This window comes from Sapajus apella, unplaced genomic scaffold, assembly GCF_009761245.1.
Source record: "Sapajus apella isolate SASKATOON/1434 unplaced genomic scaffold, GSC_monkey_1.0 scaffold137, whole genome shotgun sequence".
In the NCBI taxonomy this organism is placed as follows: Eukaryota; Metazoa; Chordata; class Mammalia; order Primates; family Cebidae; genus Sapajus; species Sapajus apella.
In genome coordinates, this window is record NW_022437077.1 from 2,945,412 (window position 1) to 2,967,643 (window position 22,232).

General features: G+C 41.4%; 1 protein-coding gene across 1 annotated transcript; it reads left to right on the forward strand.

The window, feature by feature from the left end:
- Window positions 1-989: 989 nt before the first annotated feature.
- Window positions 990-15,404, forward strand: OSER1 (oxidative stress responsive serine rich 1). The gene is made up of 4 exons (XM_032263704.1): window positions 990-1,110; window positions 4,948-5,056; window positions 8,487-8,600; window positions 14,171-15,404. The coding sequence occupies exons 2-4, from the start codon at window positions 4,980-4,982 to the stop codon at window positions 14,853-14,855; spliced, it is 876 nt and encodes a 291-aa protein (XP_032119595.1). The 5' UTR covers window positions 990-1,110; window positions 4,948-4,979; the 3' UTR covers window positions 14,856-15,404.
- Window positions 15,405-22,232: the final 6,828 nt, after the last annotated feature.

Below are 22,232 nucleotides of genomic sequence, written 5' to 3' on the forward strand. Positions count from 1 at the left end.
CAGACGTGAAGCCGGGGACTGGCAGGCGAGGAGAGGCACAGCTAGATCAGCAGAACCAGTCCTGGTTTTGGAGCGCGTAGCAGCTGTTCCACAAATCACCTTTTCCCGCTTGCCACCTGAGCAACACTCAGAATCAGAAAAACGTAAAGAGCCCCAAAATTCATCTCCTTAGGTGAACTGCCTAAATCTTTCTGCAGAATTTGGCGTGTAGGTGCATTTCTTTGGCAAGAGGATCTACAGTTCTCATTAGAAATTCTCAAAGGAGTCTACATCTGAAAAAACGATTCACCGATAAGGTCCAACTTCCTCACTTACTAGACGGAAAACTGAGGCTCAGAGAAGGAAAAGCAGTTGGCTCAAGACAAACAGCAGCGGTATCAAAAGCGAAGGCATTTCAATTCAATTCTAATTCCGGCTTCCCATGAATGGCCCTGGCCACGTTCAATACCTCTTCGCTTCTCCGCAGGCCCTGAAAGATCACGAGAAGGCGAGGGCTGGTATCCGAGCCCAGAAAAGGTCGCAGGCAGTCCAGATTCTAGCATCACTGAGACACTGGCCAAGCGCTCAGCCGGGGATCCGCTGCCATAAAGATCCGCGCACCCTGTCCTCGCCCCCGCTCCGCGGAATTCCACTGCATAGGTGACTTCAAGTAGAGGACCAAGCACAAGGAGATCCCAGGACGGTGGACGCAGAGGGCGACTGTGTTGCCTGGCGCCTACTCGCTCACTTGACAGAGAGGAGGAAGCAGGCACGCCCCAAAAGCAGGCCGGGAGCAAACCCACGCCACTGGGAGGAGAAAAACCGAAGAATAACAGGAAATGATGTAGGGCGCACGTGCTACCGAAAGGGGCGGGGGCGGGGCATTAGAGAGGCGCGGACACCGCCCTGCGCCTGCGCAGTCGTCGCCTGCCGCGCTGCCGACTCACTGGGGTGGGAGGAGCATGGGTAGGGGGGCGGGGCGCATGCGGGAATGCGCAGGCTCAGTGCAACTCCTGAGGCGCGGGCCGCCCCCTTGGCGGGTTTGGATCCGGGTCAGTCGGGCGCCGAGATTCGGGAGAAACGCTCTGAACTGACGGCGCCTGATCACTCGAGTGCCCCAGCTGCGAGGAGGTAAGTGCCCTGACGTGACGGAGAGGGGCCGCGGTACCGCATCTCGGCCTCCACAGCCGGCCGGGCCGCGGGCGGCTTTCCCCGGGCCCGCCCGCCTCGGGTCGCGTCGTTTCCCTGGGCTAGGCCCCGGCCTCTCCGCGCCCCCTCCTCCGCCGCGGCCTGTACCTGCTGGAGCTCCGAGTTCCGCGCTCTCTCCCCTTCCCGCCTTCCTATCCTCTCGCGGCCCCCGCCTCGTCCCACTCCTCCGCCCCGTCCCGCTCCTCCGCCGTCTCCCGCCCAGCGGCAGCTTCCCCTTTTCGCCCTCCTTGGCCGCCCTTTGCCCCTTCCCGCCCTTTCCCGCTCTCTTCATAGCCCCGTTCTCGTTGGCTGCCTCTTCGGCCCCACTCGTTTCTTCTCCCGCATCCCTTGTGCCTCGCTCCGACTCCAGCCTCTCGTCTGACCCCGGGAATCTCCGGAGGAGGGCAACTTTCCAGCTGGAGACCCCTGACGGGCGGAGCCCCCGGACAGCCCGGTCCTGTCCGCCCCCCTCTCCCCCCGGGTTCTGACCAGAAGTTTTCCTCTGTTCATGTTTAGCCGCGACTGGCCCAGATTCCTGGTGAAAAGAAATAACTTCGTGTTTTGGTTGCAGCACTGCGAGTGTAAAGGGATGAGTAGGTTGCACAGGAAGGTGTGAAGGTGCTTTTTGTCCTAGGGGCCGATTGTTTTCTCCCGGTCTAGTTTGCCTCTTCGAGTTGCTGGGCAGGGTTTTCTTTCCCGTACTCTACGCTTCCTGGTGGTCTGGGAGTTTCGAAATCTTGAACGTTGTGATGACAGCGCTTACCCGCGCACATCCCTTATTAATTGTTCACTGGTCTTCTCAGAGGCCTGGAAATGTAGACCTAGACTTGAGATTCACGGAGGTCTTGGTTAAAACGGCAAGATACAAATAAGATTGTGACGCATTTCTTTCGTTGAAACAGAAAAACCAGGAATATGTCCTTTTGATGGAGGAACTTCGAAGAACTTTGTAATTTTCGTAAGGTTGTGGAAAATCCGAGGCACAGTTAAATTGCCCGGTGTGATTTAACATAAAGTAACTTGGAATAGGCTTTAAAGTTTCATCTCTTTGGAGATTGTTCAACTTGAAGAGTTCACTGCAGTGAAAACGCCAAGACTGCCTCCCACAAATTTAATACTAATGAAGAAGGGCAAGCCAGTTATATCTGTTGTCCAGAGTTAGTTGTACAGCCCTTGCTTTGAGTGAATGGGGATCTGGGGATGCAGAGGGGCATAGTGAGCTTTTTATAATTACAAACATGCTCTCCTCTAGCTCTTAAAGTTACGCCCAACACCTTTGCTCTGGGCTAAAATAACAGAAAAAAGGCGAGTGGTCAAAAATGCTGAAAGTCTGAAAATCGTTTAGACAGAACTTCATTCCTGAAGTTTTAGTCTGTAGCCAGATTTTAATTTTGGCCTGTTTTGCTTTTTAGATGATAGATTTTCTTAGTGTGTCAACAGGAATGTAAAGTTTGTATTAACATCTAGTGTGATCGCCTGCCATGCTATTAGTCAGCATGGTATAATTAAAAGTTACGTATGTGGCTTCAGAGGCTCTTAGCGCAGTGTTACATTGTAAGCTGTTGGAGGGCAGGAATGAGATTTTAGGCCTTAACAGAAATGGAGTTTAGGCTTCTTTCTGTCCCTAGCATTCAGTCTAGTATCGTGCACGTGGTAGGAATTCTGTAAATATTTGTGGAAGAAATGAATTTCTGCCTGTAGGCTTCAGCAGTGTATACTTCAATTTGATGTGTACGTAAATATGTTGACTGATTTCCAGAGAGGGTTAAAGAAGACTTGTGTGGGGTCTGCGAGTTGGGGAGATTGGCTTAGATGATTTACTAACTCTGTAAGGGCTGAACATTGACTAAACGGGTCATAAGGTAATTGAGGAACACTGTAAGTCAAACTTCAGTTTAGTTCTACCAGCAGGAATAATCTGTTTACAGCCTACCATAGTACTTTTTTTAGATGATGTGAAGCTTTGAAAATACTGGAATAAGTGATTGCTCACCTCTCCCCCCAGGTATATAGGAGTTTATTGTGTATTTGGGGGGATCCTGCCCTAAATTGAGAATGAGAGACTAATGAAGCATGGGATTGTGTAGATAGCGTTTCTTCATGTTCATGCACTTAAATAAACCAGCAAAATGTATGTGGAGAGTGTATTTAATTTTTTTTTTTTTTTGTCCTGAGAAGTTGAGGTGCAGGCTGGGTGATTTTTTTTTTTTAGTAGCTGAATTATTTTGAGACTGTTTTCAGTGTTCCCCAGAGAGCGCTGCCTACAATACCTTAAATTCTGCAAATAAGCGAGAAGTCCTGATTCCTTGCCTCTTTATTTTGCTGCTGGTACTACATGGTTACATTATATCAAACATCATGACACCTTGACCTTTGGAATATTAGCGGTCTCACAATAACTTCGGAGCCACCATGAGAAACCAGCAGCTATGAATCAGAGAGGACCCAAGAGCCAGTGGAGAGGCATTGCTCCCTCTAAGAATGCCTAAGTGGGGTGGAGTGGGGAGTGGGGGCAACAGCTTAGAAATGGTGAAACCCCATCTCTACTAAAAATACAAAAATTAGCTGGGGGTGGTGGCCCGTGTCTTTAGTCCCAGCTACTGGGGAGGCTGAGGCAGGAGAATCTCTTGAACCTGGGAGGTGGAGGTTGTGGTGAGCTGAGATTGTGCCAGTGCACTCCAGCCTGGGCAACAGAACAAGATTCTTGTCTCAAAAAAAAAAAAAAACTATTTCTATTTTTTTTGTTTTGCTTTTTCTTTTAGATTCTCTCTGATAATGTTCACAGATGCTGGTTTGCTTAATTTTTATTCAGGATTTGGTACTAATAACTTTGAGTGAAAAAAATAATTTGGAGACTAGATTCAAGGGTTTATTAGCAGACTTCTCTGTTGCATTTCTTGTTGCTTTGGTTGATTCTTCTCCCTTTCTTTGTTTAAAGATAAAAATCAGGTGGAAAATATGGAGGACTTTGGTTAATCAGACTAGTTAAGAGATCATTTAATGGTGCATCTACACAATAGTAGTTTATTTTTTTTTCTTTCGACCTTTCTTTTGGCTAAAGAAATCTTTTTTTTCACTCATGTGCACAATGAATTTTTTGAGGGGATCACAAGTGTAGTTCATTAATTGTTTAACAATTACACTACTCCAGGCTATGGAAAAAAAAAAAACCCACAAATGGAAATATCAACCTTATTGGTAGAGTATATTTCTAATTCTGCTTTAACAGTGGTAACATCTTGTTCTCTAAAACATGTCTTCCTGAACATAGCTGTCTGGGTCAGGATTGCTTTAGAGAAATGCTATCGTATGTCATGAAGTTATACTCAACTAGGGTTAGGCCAGACAAATAGTGTCATTTTAAAGAATCAGAGTGCTATGGTTTGAGCTATTCTCTTTTATTTCTGGTATCATTTTGTCCATAGGTTTCTAGACCAACTGGGGAGATTCCCCTGTTAAAAAGTATGTGTACTGAAACATAGATTTTAGGTCATCTGGTTTCCAAAATTGTGTAATAGGATATTGGCATCAAGTATTCGAACAGTTTATATTCTGTCATAGTACATACCCATTTTTTGGTACCATTTCATTTGTTTCCCCTTAAATGAAACCTATAGTCTTCAGTTATCTACACTGAAACTTCCTTTTAGAAAATACAAATTTGCTTTTTTTCTTCTAACAGTAATGGTAACAGGAATATAAATTTTTAACAGAAGTTTATACTTTTGATCCCACTTGTTTTTACTTTGCTCACTTTATTTTCTTTGTTAATGCTAACAGGAACATCAATAAGTAGTGTAAAAACTTTCACAATGAAATCCGAAGCCAAAGATGGAGAGGAGGAGAGTCTACAGACTGCTTTCAAGAAATTAAGAGTGGATGCATCAGGGTAACTAAATATGTGTTATTATTTGGAATTATTTACACATTTTAGATAGTCACTTTTCCCTAAAAAGCTCTTCCTCTTTTAATATTTCTCATTATTCAAAGAAGATATAAATGCTACTAGTGTGACATTCTTCCAGATTCTGCACAGTATTGTTTTATTTTAATAAAAAACTCTTCAGTTAAATTTGAAAAGTAGCAGTTCATTTGCCCTCCTAAGTTGGGTGTTTTGGTTTTTGTTAACTTTGAGGAGGGTTTTTAAATCAAAGATTATCAAACAGTATCCCATCAGGGATTTTGTCATGTGTCTCAAAGGAATCATAGTATTTTTCACTAAAGTGGTTGGCTCAATAGAAATCTATGAAGACATTGTAGATTTCATGGTCTGTGATTGCTAAGCCTATCACTATGGAAACCTCTATTCAGTAGGGTTCTGTCACAGAGATCAATAATCTTGGACCCTTTGGCCAAACTAATTAGAGCACCTGCATACCAGCTGCTATCTGAATATTAATGTTCCACCCTTTGCAAAATGGTTCTGTGTAAGACTCTTCTCACCCCAGTTTTGTCTCCCAGGCCAAAAGAAATATTAACATTTTTAGTGGATACAAGAATTTTTCTTTTCATGAATGGAAACTAAACACTTGAAAGCCCAAAGAACACCCCACAAGTAAAAATAATAATCATTAATGTTTATTATTCACTACTGTGTCCTCAACACTGGGTTAAGTACTTTGTGGACATTATTTAATCCTCACTACCACCCTAGGAGATGGATACTTTTGTCATTTCAGTTTGCAGATAAGACTCACACAAATTAAATTACTTGCTAAAAGTCACATTGGTAAGAAGTTGCAGAGCCGGGATTTGAACCTAGACAGCCTGTCTGCAGAACTTGCGCTCTTAACCATCCTTTATATGGTACCTTGAAGACAATATAAAGAAATGCATGCAGTACCTAGCACAAAGTAAAAATTAAATAGATGTTAGTTGTTGATATAGCCACTTGCCTATTGCTGGTACTATTTTCAGTGTATCAAATGAGAAGCTTTTTGCTGATAGATTTGCGCAGTAGATGTTATAGATGGCTCGTGTGCTTCCATGATACTTCAAAAACATACCTTTTCTCCTGATAGTTTTCTAATATGGTCATCTTGCCAGTTCATATCAATACTTTGATAAATTGTCTTGGGAAACAGAAGCAAAGCAGAGAAGCAGATTGTTCCAGATTGTGGCTGCAGTGTGTCCTTTGTGATTTTTTGTATAGGAATAATTTTTTAAATCAGGAAAATACTAGACATGTATACACACAATTATTCATATAAATCTTTTAGTGTGTAAATTTATGTAAGTAACTCTTGCTACACAGACTTTTCTTGATGTTTTAAGAGGTTGAAATAGAAAATTAAACCAGGCTGGGCATGATGCCTCAGGCCTATAATTCCAGCACTTTGGGAGGCCAAGGTGGGCAGATCACTTGAGCCCAGGAGTTCAAAACCAGCGTGGGCAATGTGGCAAAACCCCTTTTCTACTGAAAAAAAAAAACCAAAAAATTAGCTAGTCATGGTAGTGCATGCCTGTAGTCCCAACTGCTCTGTAGGCTGAGGCGGGAGGATCGCTTGAGCCCAGGAGGTGGAGGTTGGAGTAAGCTGAGCTCATGCCACAGCACCTGGGCAACAGAGTGAGACCCTGTCTCAAAAAAAACAAACAAAAAGTAAAAATAAGTCATTTTGGTATCCCTAAAAATTACTTGAAACGTTGTTTTTCAAATTTTGAAAACATATGGTCAAAAATTATATGTTTGTAAAACCAAATGCTGCATGTTCTCACTTAGAAGTGGGAGCTAAATATTGAGCACACATGGACATAAACATGGGAACAATAGACCCTGCTGACTACTGGAGTGGGGAGGGCAGGAGCGAAATGTGGGTTGAAAACCTACCTATTGGGTATTGTGTTCACGACCTGAGTCCAGTACACTCATGAGCAATCCTACACATGTATCACCTGTATCTAAAATAAAAGCTGAAAAAAAAAATTATATATTTGTAGCATGTATTCTGCCTTGAATAAAATTATAAGAAGAGAAGGAGAACATTTGAGAAACCAAAGTAAGAGAAGGGGTGAGTCATTAGCATGACTAAGCAGAATAAGATTTGTGTAATAGTGTGTCGTATATTTCTAGTTGTTTTATATTGTTGCCAGTTTACAAATGGGACATCTGAGGGATTGACTCATAAATCAACAAAACCTTGCCAGGAATTTAGCATGATCCTGTTCAACAGGTTTTGATTCCTTAATGGTATTTGTCTTATTAGGACAAATCTCTATATATTTATTACAAAACAATATCCTTTTTATCTGACTGTAAAATAATACATGCTTATTATAGAAAAATTTACAAAAACAAAACAGGATAAAAATGGAAGTAAAAATCACAGTTTACTATAACTGCTCTTAACATCTAGACCACTGGTTCATGATAGCTTTTACTTATTTTACATGGTTGAGATCATATGTATGTATAGGTGTTTAACCATGCTGCTTTCTCTTTATAAACATTACGCCATATCATTGAAAGTTCTTTGTACACTTAATTTCTAATAAATTCCCAACATTTCATTGTATAGATATGCCATAATTTAGAAATACAGTATTTTTTTCTATTAGATATTTAGGTTATTCCCACTTTTTACTTTATGTTTCATTGAACATTATTTTAGTAGATTAATGTTTCTTTCTAGAAAAAGAATTTTTTGTCAACAATATAGCACGTATAGTAGGAGGGGTGTGTGTGGTGTGTGGAAAAAGTCCAGAAGGATTTCCACCAATGTTTGATGTTGGTAGTCTCTGGGTTGTAAGGTTATGGATGATTCTGTTTTTCTTGCTTTTAGATTTTTTTGTGTTCTTTACTGGGAACCCATGTTATCTGTATAATTTTAAACCACAAGGATTTAACTCTGAGTAATATTTCAAGTTTATTAGTTGCAAAATTTAGAATATTTTTCTAAAAGTTGAATAATATTTGAAAATATATTCAGTTTTAAGTTAGATGGAGTCTCCTAATGTTTTTGCTTCTAAACTTAGTTCTATGACTCTGGTTTGCCTGCATAAAATAAATGGTCAGTGTCATTAACGTTCTCTGGTCATAAGGCCTCATCTGCCCCAGAGAAACAGTGTGAAAGTCTATTTATATCTTGCTGCTGGGTATACTTACCAGTCATACTTTGGCTTATGATTTTGCAATCATGGGCTTTTAGGGATCCTCTAAATTTGGTTTTGAAGGAAAATTCACACTAAAAGCTAAGCAATGTTTGAGAAATTTAAATTAGAAAAAAATATATTGATAAATGTTGAATTTGAGTTAGTGAGAACAATATATTCTCCTCATTTTACAGTTTTCTGTAGCCATAAACTTTTGTTCTTGTCGTCAGGTCCATAGCATCTCTGTCTGTTGGAGAAGGCACAGGTGTCAGAGCACCAGTCAGAACAGCAACAGACGATCCCAAACCTAAAACCACATGTGCATCTAAAGACAGTTGGCATGGGTAAGAGCTTCTTACTGAAATGCTTTTTATTCCGATGTTATAAAACATTATTGGAATTTCCTTCCTGAGTGTCCAGAAAAGAGTAGGTTTTGATACAGAACCTAAAACCCAATCATCAGAGAAGGACCTAATCCTTCTTTTGCTGAATTTGCTGAGACTTTCTGTTTGGCCTGGTCCATAGTCAATTTCTATATATATTCTGTGTGTATTTGAGAAGATTGGGACTTCTCTAATTGTTATTGGGTTCTACGTTCATTAAATGACTTCTAAATGTGTTCAACTTTTTTTCAATTTTTTGGTCAAATAATAAATAATAAAGATGTATGTTGAAATATACCCCATGGAAGTGAATTTGTCTATTTTACCTTTAAATTCTATGTTTTTGCTTTATGTATCTTGTTGTTTTGTTAGATTTCTATAGCATAGGTTTATTCAGGTTTAGAATGTTTCCCTCCTGAATTGAAACTTTTAATATGTAGTGACATTCTTAATCCCTCATAATGGTTTTTAGTTTTAGTTTTCTTATAGTTAGTGTTTCCCTTATGTGTGGTTTCCTTTTTTTTTTTTTTTTTTTTTTTTTTTGAGACAGAGTCTCACTCTTACTCTGTCACACAGACTGGAGTGCAGTGGCACAATCTCAGCTCACTGCACCCTCTCAGGTTCAGGCAGTTCGCCTGCCTTGGCCTTCCAGGTAGCTGGAATTACAGGTGTCTGCCACCATGCCAAGTTAATTTTTGTGTTTTTAGTAAAGGTTAGGTTTCACCATGTTGGCCAGGCTGGTCTTGAACCCCTGACCTTAAGTGATCCACCTGCCTTGGCCTCCCAAAGTGCTGGGATTATAGACATGAGCCACCACACCCAGCCTTCTATTCTTTCAAGCATTCTGTGTTCTTAAATTTTAGGTATGTTTCATATAAATAGTATATGACTAGGTTTTATTTTTTTCTGATTTATTCAATTTGATCATCAGTTTTTTAGCTGCTGAGTTTAGTGTGTTTACATTTATTTGATTATTGATATATTTGGACATGATTCTGCCATTTTACTTTGTTATTTGTCCTGCATTTTTTCTTTTTTTTTTTTTTTTTTAATTTTTTTACCTCCTTCCCTCTGTCCTGCTTTTCTTCTATTTTTTTTTCTTTTTTCACCTTGCCTCTTCTCCTTTGAAAACAATTGTTTGAAAGGATTTTGTTTGTTTCTTCCCTCTAGTGGTTTGGAAATGGCACACTTTGTTTCTATTCTTTTGCTTTTTCTTTGTTTTCTTTTTGAGACAGAGTCTAGCCCTGTCAAGCGGGCTAGAGTACAGTGGTGGACAATGGCGTGATCTCAGCTCACTGCAACCTCTGCCTCTTAGGTTCAAGCAGTTCTCCTGCCTCAGCCTCCTGAGTAGCTGGGATTACAGGTGCCTGCCACCATGCCTGGCTAATTTTTGTATTTTTAGTAGAGACGGGGTTTCACCATGTACGTCAGGCTGGCCTCAAACTCCTGACCTCAGGTGATCTGCCCAGCTCGGCCTCCCATGCTGGGATTACAGGCATGAGCCACTGCGCCCAGCCTGTTTCTATTCTTTTAGTAGTTGTTAGCCTTGATTTTACTGTGCATGCTTTTAACAAAGACAAAAGTTAATAGTATTTTAGCCCTTCTCCTTAGAACCCTTTTCCTATGATCTCCTGATGTCCATGATGTAGTTGCCCAATATTTTAGTTATGTTACTTTTTTTTTTTTTTTTTTTTGAGACAGAGTTTCACTCACATTACCCAGGCTGGAGTGCAATGGCGTGATCTGGGCTCACCGCAACCTCCGCCTCCTGGGTTCAGGCAATTCTCCTGCCTCAGCCTCCTGAGTAGCTGGGATTACAGGCACACACCACCATGCCCAGCTAATTTTTTTTTTTTTTTTTGTATTTTTAGTAGAGACGGGGTTTCACCATGTTGACCAGGATGGTCTCGATCTCTTGACCTCGTGATCCACCCACCTCGGCCTCCCAAAGTGCTGGGATTACAGGCTTGAGCCACCGCGCCCGGCCATGTTACTTATTTTTTATCTCACAAACTAGGTTTTATTATTATTTAAGCAGACAGTATTTATTTAGATTTATCTACTTGTTATAATTTGTTTGCTCACCATGCTTTCACCTCAGACCTCCCATATACACTCACTTTTTTCCCAAAGTAGTTTCTTTAATGAAGGTTTATTGCTATTAAATAGGACCTCTGCATTGTGTAACTCCATATAGAATACATTTGAAAGGTGCTCCTGATGTTAAGTAACGTCATGTCCTATTGATAAATAACAATCATCTGTATCCATGGGGATTGATTCCAGGTCATCCACATTCACACGCCCCTCTCATTACCAAAATCTGACCATGCTTATGTCTGTTAGACAGAATGGTGTAGTATTTGCATATTACCTATGCTCATTCACCTGTATACTTTAAATCAACTCTAGATTACTTATAATACCCACCACAATGCGTATACAACACTTCACTCACATGGAGTCAGCATAGTACTCAGAGCACAGCAAATTCAAGTTTTGCTTTTTGGAATTTTGTGGAATTGTTTTTTTCCCGGATATTTTCAGTCTGCTGTTGGTTTAATCCACACGTGTAGAATGCATGGATACAGAAGACCAACTGTACTTTGTTCTCATTTATCTGAAAATGTCTTTATTTCATCCTTGTTTTTGAAAGATAGAGTTGATATACTTGACATTATATTTCTAGATTGACAGTTACTTTCTTTTAGCACTTCAAGGTACAGTTCATTATCTTCTGGTTTCATTACATTGATAGTGAAAGGCATACCTTCGATCTAATTGTTACTATTTTGGAAATCTTTCTAGTCTCTGGCTGCTTTTACGATCTTCTTGTTGTCTTTGCTATTCTATAGTTTTGCTAGAGTGTATCTGTGTGGATTTCTTTTTATTTGTCCTGCTCCAGTGTACTTCCTGCATTCATAGATTCTCTTATCAATTCAGAAAATTTCTCAGTCATTATGTCTTTAGAAATCACTTGTCCTCTGTTCTCTATATACATTTATTCAAGATTCCAGAATTACTCTCATCTCTCTTAACTTTTACGTTTTTTCCAAATTCTTGTTTCTGTACTGCCTTTTAGGTCAGGGGTTGGCAAAGTTTTTTTGTAAAGCACCATGTGGTAAATTTTTTAGGCTTTGGAGGCCAAGAAGCAAAAATCCAAGGATATTAATAAGTGCTTATAGAACTCCTACTCTACCCTGTTTGCCTGGGGTTGACCATCCTGGCTGGTGGTCACATTTTGTTTTCAGTTGCTGAGACAGTCTCAGGATGAAGTGACTAGCCTGAAAGGAGAATCTTGTGGAATAGATGGGTAGCAGGAAGTGCCAGGGTCAGTTTTACCCTCTGTCCCAGTGACACTCAGATCCCCGCATCTTTTCTTCTCCAGAGATCCCAGCACTGGTTGGAGTCTTGAACTGAGATTCTGCCTGTCAGTGATCAGCAGTTGCCAACAGTAGAGACCCAACATGTAGTTCTTAGCCAGTGTGGGTGCTGGACAGTGGTGCAACATGTCCACTGGCTAGGAAGGCAGGCCGGGAGAATAGGGCAGGGGAGGATGCTCTAGCCTGGTCTCTGTGGCTTGCAGTGCTAGCCCACTGGAGCAGTGTCCATAAGCTGTACAAAAACAGGGAGCCAGATTTGACCCACAGGCTATAGTTTGTTGGCCCTTGTTAGAAATAATTCAGATTTATTTTCCAGTCAGTAATTCTTTCTTTAGCTGTCTGTACAAGTCCGTCCCCCTTATCCATAGGGGATACATTCTAAGAACCCCAGTGGACTCTTGAAACTGCAGACAATATCAAACCCATTTCCCATCAATCAGAACACGTGTTGTTCATGTCTTCCACCTACAAATTTAATGCCTTTTCCATCTTAACTAAGGACTTACCGTGCAGTGTGGCTGTAACTTTCAGTTTGAAGTGCAGCAGCAAGACTATCACAAATTTGTTTTTCCTTCTTCACAATTTTACAGATAGGAGATTTGTTCTTACCATAGATCCTAGCACCCTCAATATATGATTTGTTTTCCTTATTAAATCAGGAACTTTCACCTTTTCACTTAAAGAAAGCTGTCTTAGTTCATTTTCTATTGCTGTAACTCAATACCTGAGACTAGGTAATTTTTAAAGAGACTTATTTCTTATAATTCTGGAGGCTGGGAAGTCTAAGAGCATGCATGGCATCAGCATCTGGTGTTTCATTGCTGCATCGTAACATGGGGAAGGATATCACGTGGCAAAGGGGGCTCATGAGAAATGGCCAAACTGGCTTTTATAACAGAGCCATTCTTGTGGTAACTATGCCTCTCCCTGAATAACTCTTTAATTCATTAATCTGTAGATGGATTAATCCATTCTTGAAGCAGAGCCCTCGTGACCCAGTCACCCCCAAAGGTCTCAGCACTGATGCACTGGGGACCAAGTTTACAGCACATGAACTTTTGGGTGACACATTCTAATCACAGCAGCCAGCATCACTACTCTTGCACTTTGGGGCCATTGTTAAGTAAAATAAGAGTTACTTGAACACAAGCACTGCAGTACCATGATAGTTGATCTGATCACGAAGATGGCTACTAAGCGACTGATAGGTAGGTAGCATATACAGTGTGGATACCCTGGACGAAGAGACGATTCACATCCCACATAGGACTGAGCAGGATCGTGCAAGATTTCATCATGCCACTCACAATGGGCGTAATTTAAAGCTTATGAATTGCTTATTTCTGGAATTTATTTAATATTTTCAGACCAAGGTTGACTGCAGATAACTGACACTATAGAAGGCGAAGCCATGGATAAGATGGGACTACTGTGTTCTGTTTAGCCTATTCATTTAGTTTAACTCCAAATAAAATTTTTTTTTGTTTTTCAGCGTCCTGTTTGGTTCTTGTCTCTAATTCACTTAGCAGTTTCGAGTATCTTTTCGTTCATTTCTTTAATTTATTTAAATATTTTATGAATAGTTATCTTACATAGTGTGTCCAGTAATTCTCAGTATCTGAAAACCTCAGGGGTTGTAAATATTGTTAGTTTTTTGGTTGGTTTTGATTGATTGGCTGTTACCAATGATGAATCAGAAATCTATGTAATAGTAATGGCATAATGGTCATTTGTAACAGCCTCACAGAGGTTCTGAAGCTGCTATAGCATATAGAATATATTCAAGTTTAGGACACAATATTTAGGCTTTACAGAATCTGTTTTAGTTGTCTGTCTGAGGTGCTTCCTTCAGACCCTCTGAGAGTTGGGATAGGACATGTGTTCTGTTCCAAATGTTTGGCCCAAGTGATTCAGTTAAAAAATACCATTATCTCACCTGGTTCTTTAGCTTGCTAATAAGATGATGTTGAAGGTTTTGAGACACAAAGATTTAGGCAGCATGGAAATGGAAGCGGCTGCCTCTCTCGGAGGAAATTATGACCTTAGACTCATAAACCTGAGGAGAGGTAAATTTCCTACTCTCATTAAGAATCTGTTGAGGACAGCTCTGTATCTCAACATCTTCTTGTGTATTTATTTTCCTCTTAGGTCTACAAGGAAGTCTTCACGAGGAGCAGTGAGAACTCAGCGTCGTCGACGTTCTAAGTCACCTGTTCTTCATCCTCCAAAGTTTATACATTGCAGTACAATAGCGTCTTCTTCCAGCAGTCAACTCAAGCACAAAAGCCAGACTGACACCCCTGATGGCAGCAGTGGGCTGGGAATTTCAACCCCTAAAGAGTTCAGTGCAGGAGAAAGCTCTACTTCTCTCGATGCTAATCACACAGGGGCAGTTGTTGAGCCTTTGGGAACTTCCATTCCAAGGCTCCCATCAGAGAGTAAGAAGGAAGACTCTGACACTACCCAAGTCTCCCAAGCAAGTCTCAAAGCCAGTGATCTCTCTGACTTTCAATCAGTTTCCAAGCTAAACCAGGGCAAGCCATGCACATGCATAGGCAAGGAGTGCCAGTGTAAGAGATGGCATGATATGGAAGTCTATTCCTTTTCAGGCCTGCAGAATGTCCCTCCCTTGGCTCCAGAACGAAGATCCACACTTGAGGACTACTCTCAGTCGCTGCACACCAGAACTCTGTCCGGCTCTCCCCGATCCTGTTCTGAGCAAGCTCGAGTCTTTGTGGATGATGTGACCATTGAGGACCTGTCAGGCTACATGGAGTATTACTTGTATATTCCCAAGAAAATGTCCCACATGGCAGAAATGATGTACACCTGATAGCAAGAAGCTAATTCATATGCTTTAAACCAATGAAGGCTTGTCAAAGAGATTTAGTTAATGGCAGACCTTGTGGCCACTTTGTGTGAGAAGACATCTCTTTCTGCTCACTGTGCTTGCAATAAAAACTTCTTGGCATCTCAGTTAATCTTCATTCTTTAAACTTACTCTGAGTTCTTACATACACTTCAAGGCGAGCAGATCAAAGAAAAATCCTCTTATTTAGAAATGTTCCTGGGGAATGAAGAAACCATCATTACTTGAGACTGGCAGCAGTGGGTATATAGTAAAGCCTTTGTGAAACGGTGCATTTTTCAGATTTGTTTAAGGTTTGGTAGCCAGGGAAAGTAAAATGTGATTTTGTAACTGCACTAAACATTTGTCATGCTGGAGTTGCCAGCCCAGAACATTAGAAGTTGCAAGACTGATTTAAACCACCTCTGATTTAATGCAAGATTTATTGTGTCTATAAAGGTTTCTCCTGTTATTGTTAAGCTAGAGATCTAAGGTTTAGATTCCATTTGAATAAACTAGCTGGCCTGCCCTCTATTGTTTGAGAGAGTTATTACCCATCATTAAATAAGCCCTTGGTGCTGTTCATCCTGAGACATGTGACATGCAGTTTCAAGTAAGCAGCTTGGAATGGGCTGCTTCAGTTGGGGCGGGGGGTAATATTTGAAACTAGTGTGTGTCTTCATCTCTAGCATTTAAAGTATATGGCATGTTTTTTTGTTACTTGTAATATAGGTTTCATACCGCAGTTGCAAACGTTCTAAGTAGTTACCTCTTTGAGCTGCCCTGCCACTCCAGCAACTCCACGAGAATTTTGTGCATTCTGTATCCCACAGATTTGGTTAACCATTTCAAAATTCCCTCCTGTTTGGTAAAAAATCTGTCTTTGGTTTCAGCTGGATGATGAATCCTTGTTTTTCAGGTGGCTCCAAAATGAATGTTGCATGTGTTCAGACCATCCTAAGCAGACCCACCAAATTTAGTGACAGTGTCTAGCCATGTTAGCAATAATGTTAACAGAAGCTTTTGTTTAAATTACAAAATACATTTATATTATTTACTAAAACATTGCACTGGCTATATGGTTGATTCACGATAATCGGAGGTGGGCTTCAACAAACGTGATTTGTACTTGGGGGAGAGGGGAAGGGTATTTACTAGAAAAACCCTGAGCTGAAGTAGTGGGAGTCCTCTGCTGGTTATTGGTTTACTGTGGATTTAGTGACGTCTGAAGGCTGTGGTTAAAGCAAGGGAGCAAAATACCTTACAGCTCTAGAAGCTGTGACAGATGTTTCTTAATGACAGAAGGTGCACTATGTAGTATATCTTAAGGCAGAAATTCTCAAAACTTTTTGTAAACACTTCTTTACACTGACAAATTTAGGACCCGAAAGGTTTTGTTATAATCTCCAAAAGCATATATCTTAATACTTACCATATTAGAAATTAAGATCTTTTAAAAATATTTAAAGATATTACAAGTTAACATAAAATTCTTTAATGAAAATAGCTTTTCAAAATAACGAAGAGTGGCATTGTTCTACCTTTTTACAAATCTTTTTGACGTTTGGCTTAATTAGAAGACAGATTCTAATGTTTCTGCATTCAGTCTTTGGGAGATCGCATATTGTGTGGTCTCTGGCAAACTCTTGTACACTTGTGAGAGAGTTAGTGTTAAAAAGGCAACTAACAGGTTGAATATTCCTTGAATGAAATGCTGGGGACCAGAAGTGTTTCAGATCTCAGGCTTTTTTCAGATTTTGAAAGGTTTGCATTACATGCTTACCAGTTCAGCTTCCCTAATCCTAAAAGCCAAACTGCTCCAATGAGCGTGTCCTTTGATCCTCATGTCAGCACTCAAAACGTTCTAGATTTTGAAGCACATCAGATTTTGGATTTTCAGATCAGGGAACCTCACTCAACCTGTAATGTTTTAGTACCATGAAAATAATGTTGACCTCAGATTTCCTAAAAGACCTCAGAGACTTCCAGGGATCCCCAGACCGAAATGTAAGTTTCTGGTTGTAAAGGTACCACCCCACTCTCACCTCCGCAACGAATGTTTTGGCTCACCTTAAAAACAAAATCTGGAGAGGAGTGGAGCTATTGTAATTAAGTAGTGAGCTATTCAAGTTCATGTTAAGTGGACTTATCATGCTCTTTGAGTTAAAGCGAGTTCTTAAGCCTTTAAATCCCTTTTAGTTTGCTTTTCAAGCCCGCGATCTGGTTATTTACTTAATGCTGTATATTAGTCCAGCAGTCACCAGAGAAGGAAGAATGATATGTGTTCTTTTCACACAAAGATGTTAGGAGGGTTATAAGGATTGAAAAGGGCAAAGTTCCAATGACCTAGTAACTCGAAATTCAACTTGGTGAAAGTTTAGGCATTCCAGGTTTGTGGGTATAAGTTGTAAGTTATATACGTCTCAGCAAAATCTTCCTCAAAACATGAATCTTGAAGTCAAAAATTGCTCAGACCCAATTGGGCCAACTTTAACATTAGGGTCCCTCACTGGGACATTTGACTTCCTTTTGTGAATGTGACTTACCAAACTAATCTCCTTTCTTTGATACATGTAGGAAAATGGATTAGGCTTCTGGATTGAGGGATTAAATCTCACTCTGATGTTCCAAAAAAGTAACATCCTGATTTCCACATGCCTTTATTTAACAAGTTTTCATTCATTCAATAAATACCAAGCACCTACAACACAACGGGACACTGTACTAGATTCTGGGAATCGAACAGTAAGCAGAACAATATTCTGTCCTCAGTAGAAAAAGATGATAAACGTGTAAGTAGTACGGAGAGAAAAAGGATTAGGCAATAGGAAGGGGTGGGCTAGGGATAGGGTTGCTATTTGGGGTGGGCAGAGAAGCTGCTGTGATAAGGTGACATTTGAGCAGAGACCTGAAGGAAGCTGAGAGAGTGAGCCACAGGGGCATCTGAGGGAGGGGCATTCCTGGCAGAAGGAACCACAAAGTTGTCAATGCAGCTTGAGCAGGTGGGGTCAGAGAGAGATGAGTGGGGACAGATCGTGGAGGGCCTGGGAGGGCATTTTAAAGGGGTTGGCTTCTAGTCTTGAGTGAGATAGGGAGCAATTTGGGGAAGTAGAGTAGAGAGAGATGACCAGACTTACTTTTTTTTTTTTTTTTTTTTTTTTTGAGACAGAGTCTTGCTGTGCTGCCCTGTTGCCCAGGCTGGAGTACAGTGGCACGATCTCAGCTCACTGCAACCTGTACCTCCTGGGTTCAAGCAATTCTCATGTGTCAGCCTCCCAGGTAGTGGGGATCACAGTTGTGCGCCACTAATGTCTGACTAATATTTTTGTATTTTTCAGTACAAATTGGTTTAATACCTAGGTGATGGGTTGATAGGTGCAGCAAACCACCATGGCACACACTTACCTATGTAACAAAACTGCCTGTCCTGAACACGTACCCTATAACTTAAATTATTAAAAAGCCTGAGCACCTACTGTACAGTAGACATTGCAGCTCATCTGTGTCTACCCAGTGCCTGCACATAGTGGGTGCTCCTGGTCTTCCCAGCGTCTAGCAGCTGATGACCCCTTCTGAAATAGTTTTTTTTTTTTTTTTGAGACGGAGCCTCCCTCTGTCGCTCAGGCTAGAGTGCAGTGGTGCCATCTTGGCTTATTACAATTTCTGCCTCCCAGGTTCAAGCAAGTCTCCTGCCTCAGCCTCCCAAGTAGCTGGGACTACAGGCACGTACCATGCCTGGCTAATTTTTTTTTATTTTTAGTAGAGACAGGGTTTCACTGTGTTAGCCAGGATGGTTTCAATCTCCTGACCTCGTGATCCACCCGCCTGCCTCAGCCTCCCAAAGTGCTGGAATTACAGGCATAAGCCACTGTGCCCAGCCCTGAAATCTTTTTTCGATTGACTTCTAGAATCCCTCACTTACTGGTTCCTCCCCATCCATCTGAGTTCTGTAACTTGGGAGTGTCCCAGACCTTTGTTCTCTGGCTTCTTTATCTACATTCATTTCTGAGGTCTGTAGTCACATGGCTTTGCATAACCTGCCTCTCCTGGTGACTTCTAAGTCTGCATCTCCAGCCCGCACCTCTCTCCTGGTCTTCAGTCAGACATCGAGCCACCTACGCAACATTTCTAAATATCTCATGAACATCTCAGATTTGATAAGAACAAATTGGCCAAAACTCTCAATTTCCACTTGCAAATTTGTCCCTTCAGCTGACTCCAAACTTATTAAAACCTTTGGAGTCAACCTTAATTCCTGTCTTTCTCTCATACCCTAAATCCAGTCCATCAGCAAATCTCTGAAGGGATTTAGATTAAAATAATTTCAGAACACATCTTATCTCCTGTACCTGCCACGTGCCCAACCCACCAAACCCACTGCCTGGCTCACTGCAGTGGCCTCCTAACTGTCCTCCTTGCCTTCCCTTAGTCTGCACATAGGAGCCAGTGCTCTTTCAAAAGGTTAAGTCTCGGTTGGGCATGCCGGCTCATGCCTGTAATCCCAGCACGTTTGGAGGCCGAGGCGGGTGGATTGCCTGAGGTCAGGAGTCCAAGACCAGACTGGCCATAATAGCAAAACATTGTACTCTAGCCTGAGCAACAGAGTGAGGCTCCATCTCAAAAAAAAAAAAAAAAAAAAAAAAATGGATTTCAGAAGGGGGTCATCAGCTGCTAGACTCTGGGAGGACCAGGAGCACCCACTATGTGCAGGCACTGGGTAGACACAGATGAGCTGCAATGTCTACTGTACAGTAGGTGCTCAGGCTTTTTAATAATTCAATAAGTTCCGGGGTACATGTTCAGGACATGCGGGTTTGTTACATAGGTAAGAGTGTGTCATGGTGGTTTGCTGCACCTATCAACCCATCACCTAGGTATTAAGGCAATTGAACCCTGTATGCATTAGCTATTTATCCCGGTACTCTCTCTTCCTGCCCCCCACCTTGCCCACAGGTCCCATTGTTTCCCTTTCTGTGTCCATGTGTTTCCATTGTTCAGCTCCCACTTATAAGTGAGAACATGTTTATTTTCTGTTCCTGTGTTAGTTTGCTGAGAATAATGGCTTCCAGCTCCATCCATGTCCCTCCGAAGGGCATGCTCTCATTCCCTTTTATGGCTGCGTAGTATTCCAGGGTGTATATGTACCACATTTTCTTTATCCAGTCTATCACTGATGGGCATTTGGGTTGATTGACTGATCATTAGAGAAAAGCAAATCAAAACCACAATGAGATACCACCTCACACCAGTTAGAATGGCAATTACAAAAGTCAAGAAACAAAAGATGCTGGTAAGGCTCTGGAGAAATAGGAATGCTTTTATACTTTCAGTGGGAATGTAAATTTGTTCAACCATTGTGGAAGATAGTATGACGATTCCTCAAAGATCTAAAACCAGAAATATTCTCATTACTGAGTATATATCCAAAGGAATATAAATCATTCTGTTATGAAAATATATGCACATGTATGTTCACTGCAGGACTATCCACTATTTTTTTTGGAAAGAAGAAAATTCTTGCTTTAAACAACTCATAGTTTGGGGGAGGAGCCAGCATTTGGGAAGGGGATTAGCCCAGCAGGGAAACCTGCCTGGAAAAGCTTCCTGGGCAGGCGAGCCTCGCTCTGCTGAGCCTTCATGGCTGAGAATTCCAGTGGATTTCTGGGCATAGTCCTTCTCTTCGTTATGGATTTTCAGTTCTCTCCGTTTAAGGCTCCCAGAGAAGCAGTCAAGCTTGAGAAGTAGGGCAGGAAATAGAGGGAGAAAGTGACCAGGGAACAGAACCAAGGAGTGGGAAGAGATCTGGGAAGAAGAGAAAGAGAATAGCATAGCTACCTTTAAAACCAGTTTACAATTCTTTCAAATTTATTTATTTATTGTTATTTATTTATTTTTGAGACGGAGTCACACTCTGTCGCCAAGGCTGGAGTGCAGTGGCACAATCTTGGCTCACTGCAGTCTCTGCCTCCTGGGTTCCAGTGATTCTCCGGCCTCAGTATCCAGAGTAGCTGGGCTTACAGGTGCCCACCACCACACCCGGCTACTTTTTGTATTTTTAGTAGAGACGGGGCTTTGCCATGTTGGCCAGGCTGGTCTCGAACCCCTGACCTCAGGTGATCTGCCCACCCTGGCCTCTCAAAGTGCTAGGATTACAGGCGTGAGCCACCACACCTGGCCTATTTAGTTTTTAATTAATTTTTTTTTTGAGAGAGGGTTTTGCTCCATCACCCAGGCTACAGTGCAGTGGTGCGATCACGACTCACTGCAGCCTTGACCTCCCAGGCTCAAGCAATCCTCCTGCCTCAGCCTCCAGAGTAGCTGGGACCACAGGCATGCGCCACCTTGCCCAACTAATATTTCAAGTTTAAATTCCACTGGATTTGAAGAACTTGGATTTTCTGAGGAAAAGCTATTGTAATTCATATAGCACCACAAGAGGTCTCCCTTTCCCTGAAATGCACTAGTTTAAAAGGCGGGACAAATGGTAGCTTGTCAGAAAGCTCTGGGCAGGTGAGGCCAGTACCAAATTTGGCAAAGAATTTTACTTAAACTTTTACAAAGTCAAAGTATCCCTTTACCAGTAACTTAGTTTTGCAGTTTAAAAAATGAGAAACCACAGAGTAATGTAGAATAAACCTGAATTGGGAAGAATAAAGAGTGCTTTGATGTCAAGATATTTAATATTTAGGAGGGGTTCTCTCTTCCCTCTTTGATGACTATTTTATTAAGCCTGAAAAGTAATTTAGTATGTGAGAGTAATACTAATAAGAGCTAACACTAATTATGTGTGTAGCGTGTCCTGAACCTTTTCACAGTATTAACTCTGTAATTCTCACCCAGCCATATAAGGTAGATACTGTTATCCTTGATACCAATAGTCCTTTGAGGTAGGGACTTTTACAGATGAAGATTTTGCAGTTTAGAGAAATTAACAATTGGTCCGAGGTCACACAGCTTGTGAGGGGCAGGACTGGGATTTGAACACGTGTCTAACTCCAAAACTACTCATCCTGCGGTAAATGGATTCATGAATTTTTATGTTATTAAACAGTTTCTAATTTGAAAACTTATAGTAGTTTTTGTTGTTGTTCTTGTCGTTTTCTACTTTTTTTTTTGAGACAGGGTTGCCCAGGTTGGAGCACAGTGGCATAAATACGGCTCATTGCACCCTGCAACTCCTTGACTGAAGCAATCCCCCTGCCTCAGTTTCCCATGTAGCTGGGACCACAGGTATGCATCACCACATCTGGATAATTTTTTAATTTTTTTTAATTGTAGAGGTGAGGTCTAACTGTTTTCCAGGCTGGTCTCAAACTCTTGGGCTCAAGCAATCCTTCAGGCTTGGCCTCCCAAAGTGCTGAA

Excerpts from the sequence above, each read along its gene's own strand:
- OSER1 (XM_032263704.1), top strand. The coding sequence starts at position 4,980 with ATGAAATCCGAAGCCAAAGATGGAGAGGAGGAGAGTCTACAGACTGCT. Across the intron at positions 5,057-8,486 it reads TTAAGAGTGGATGCATCAGG|GTCCATAGCATCTCTGTCTG; the intron begins GTAACTAAATAT and ends TCTTGTCGTCAG. Across the intron at positions 8,601-14,170 it reads TCTAAAGACAGTTGGCATGG|GTCTACAAGGAAGTCTTCAC; the intron begins GTAAGAGCTTCT and ends TTTTCCTCTTAG.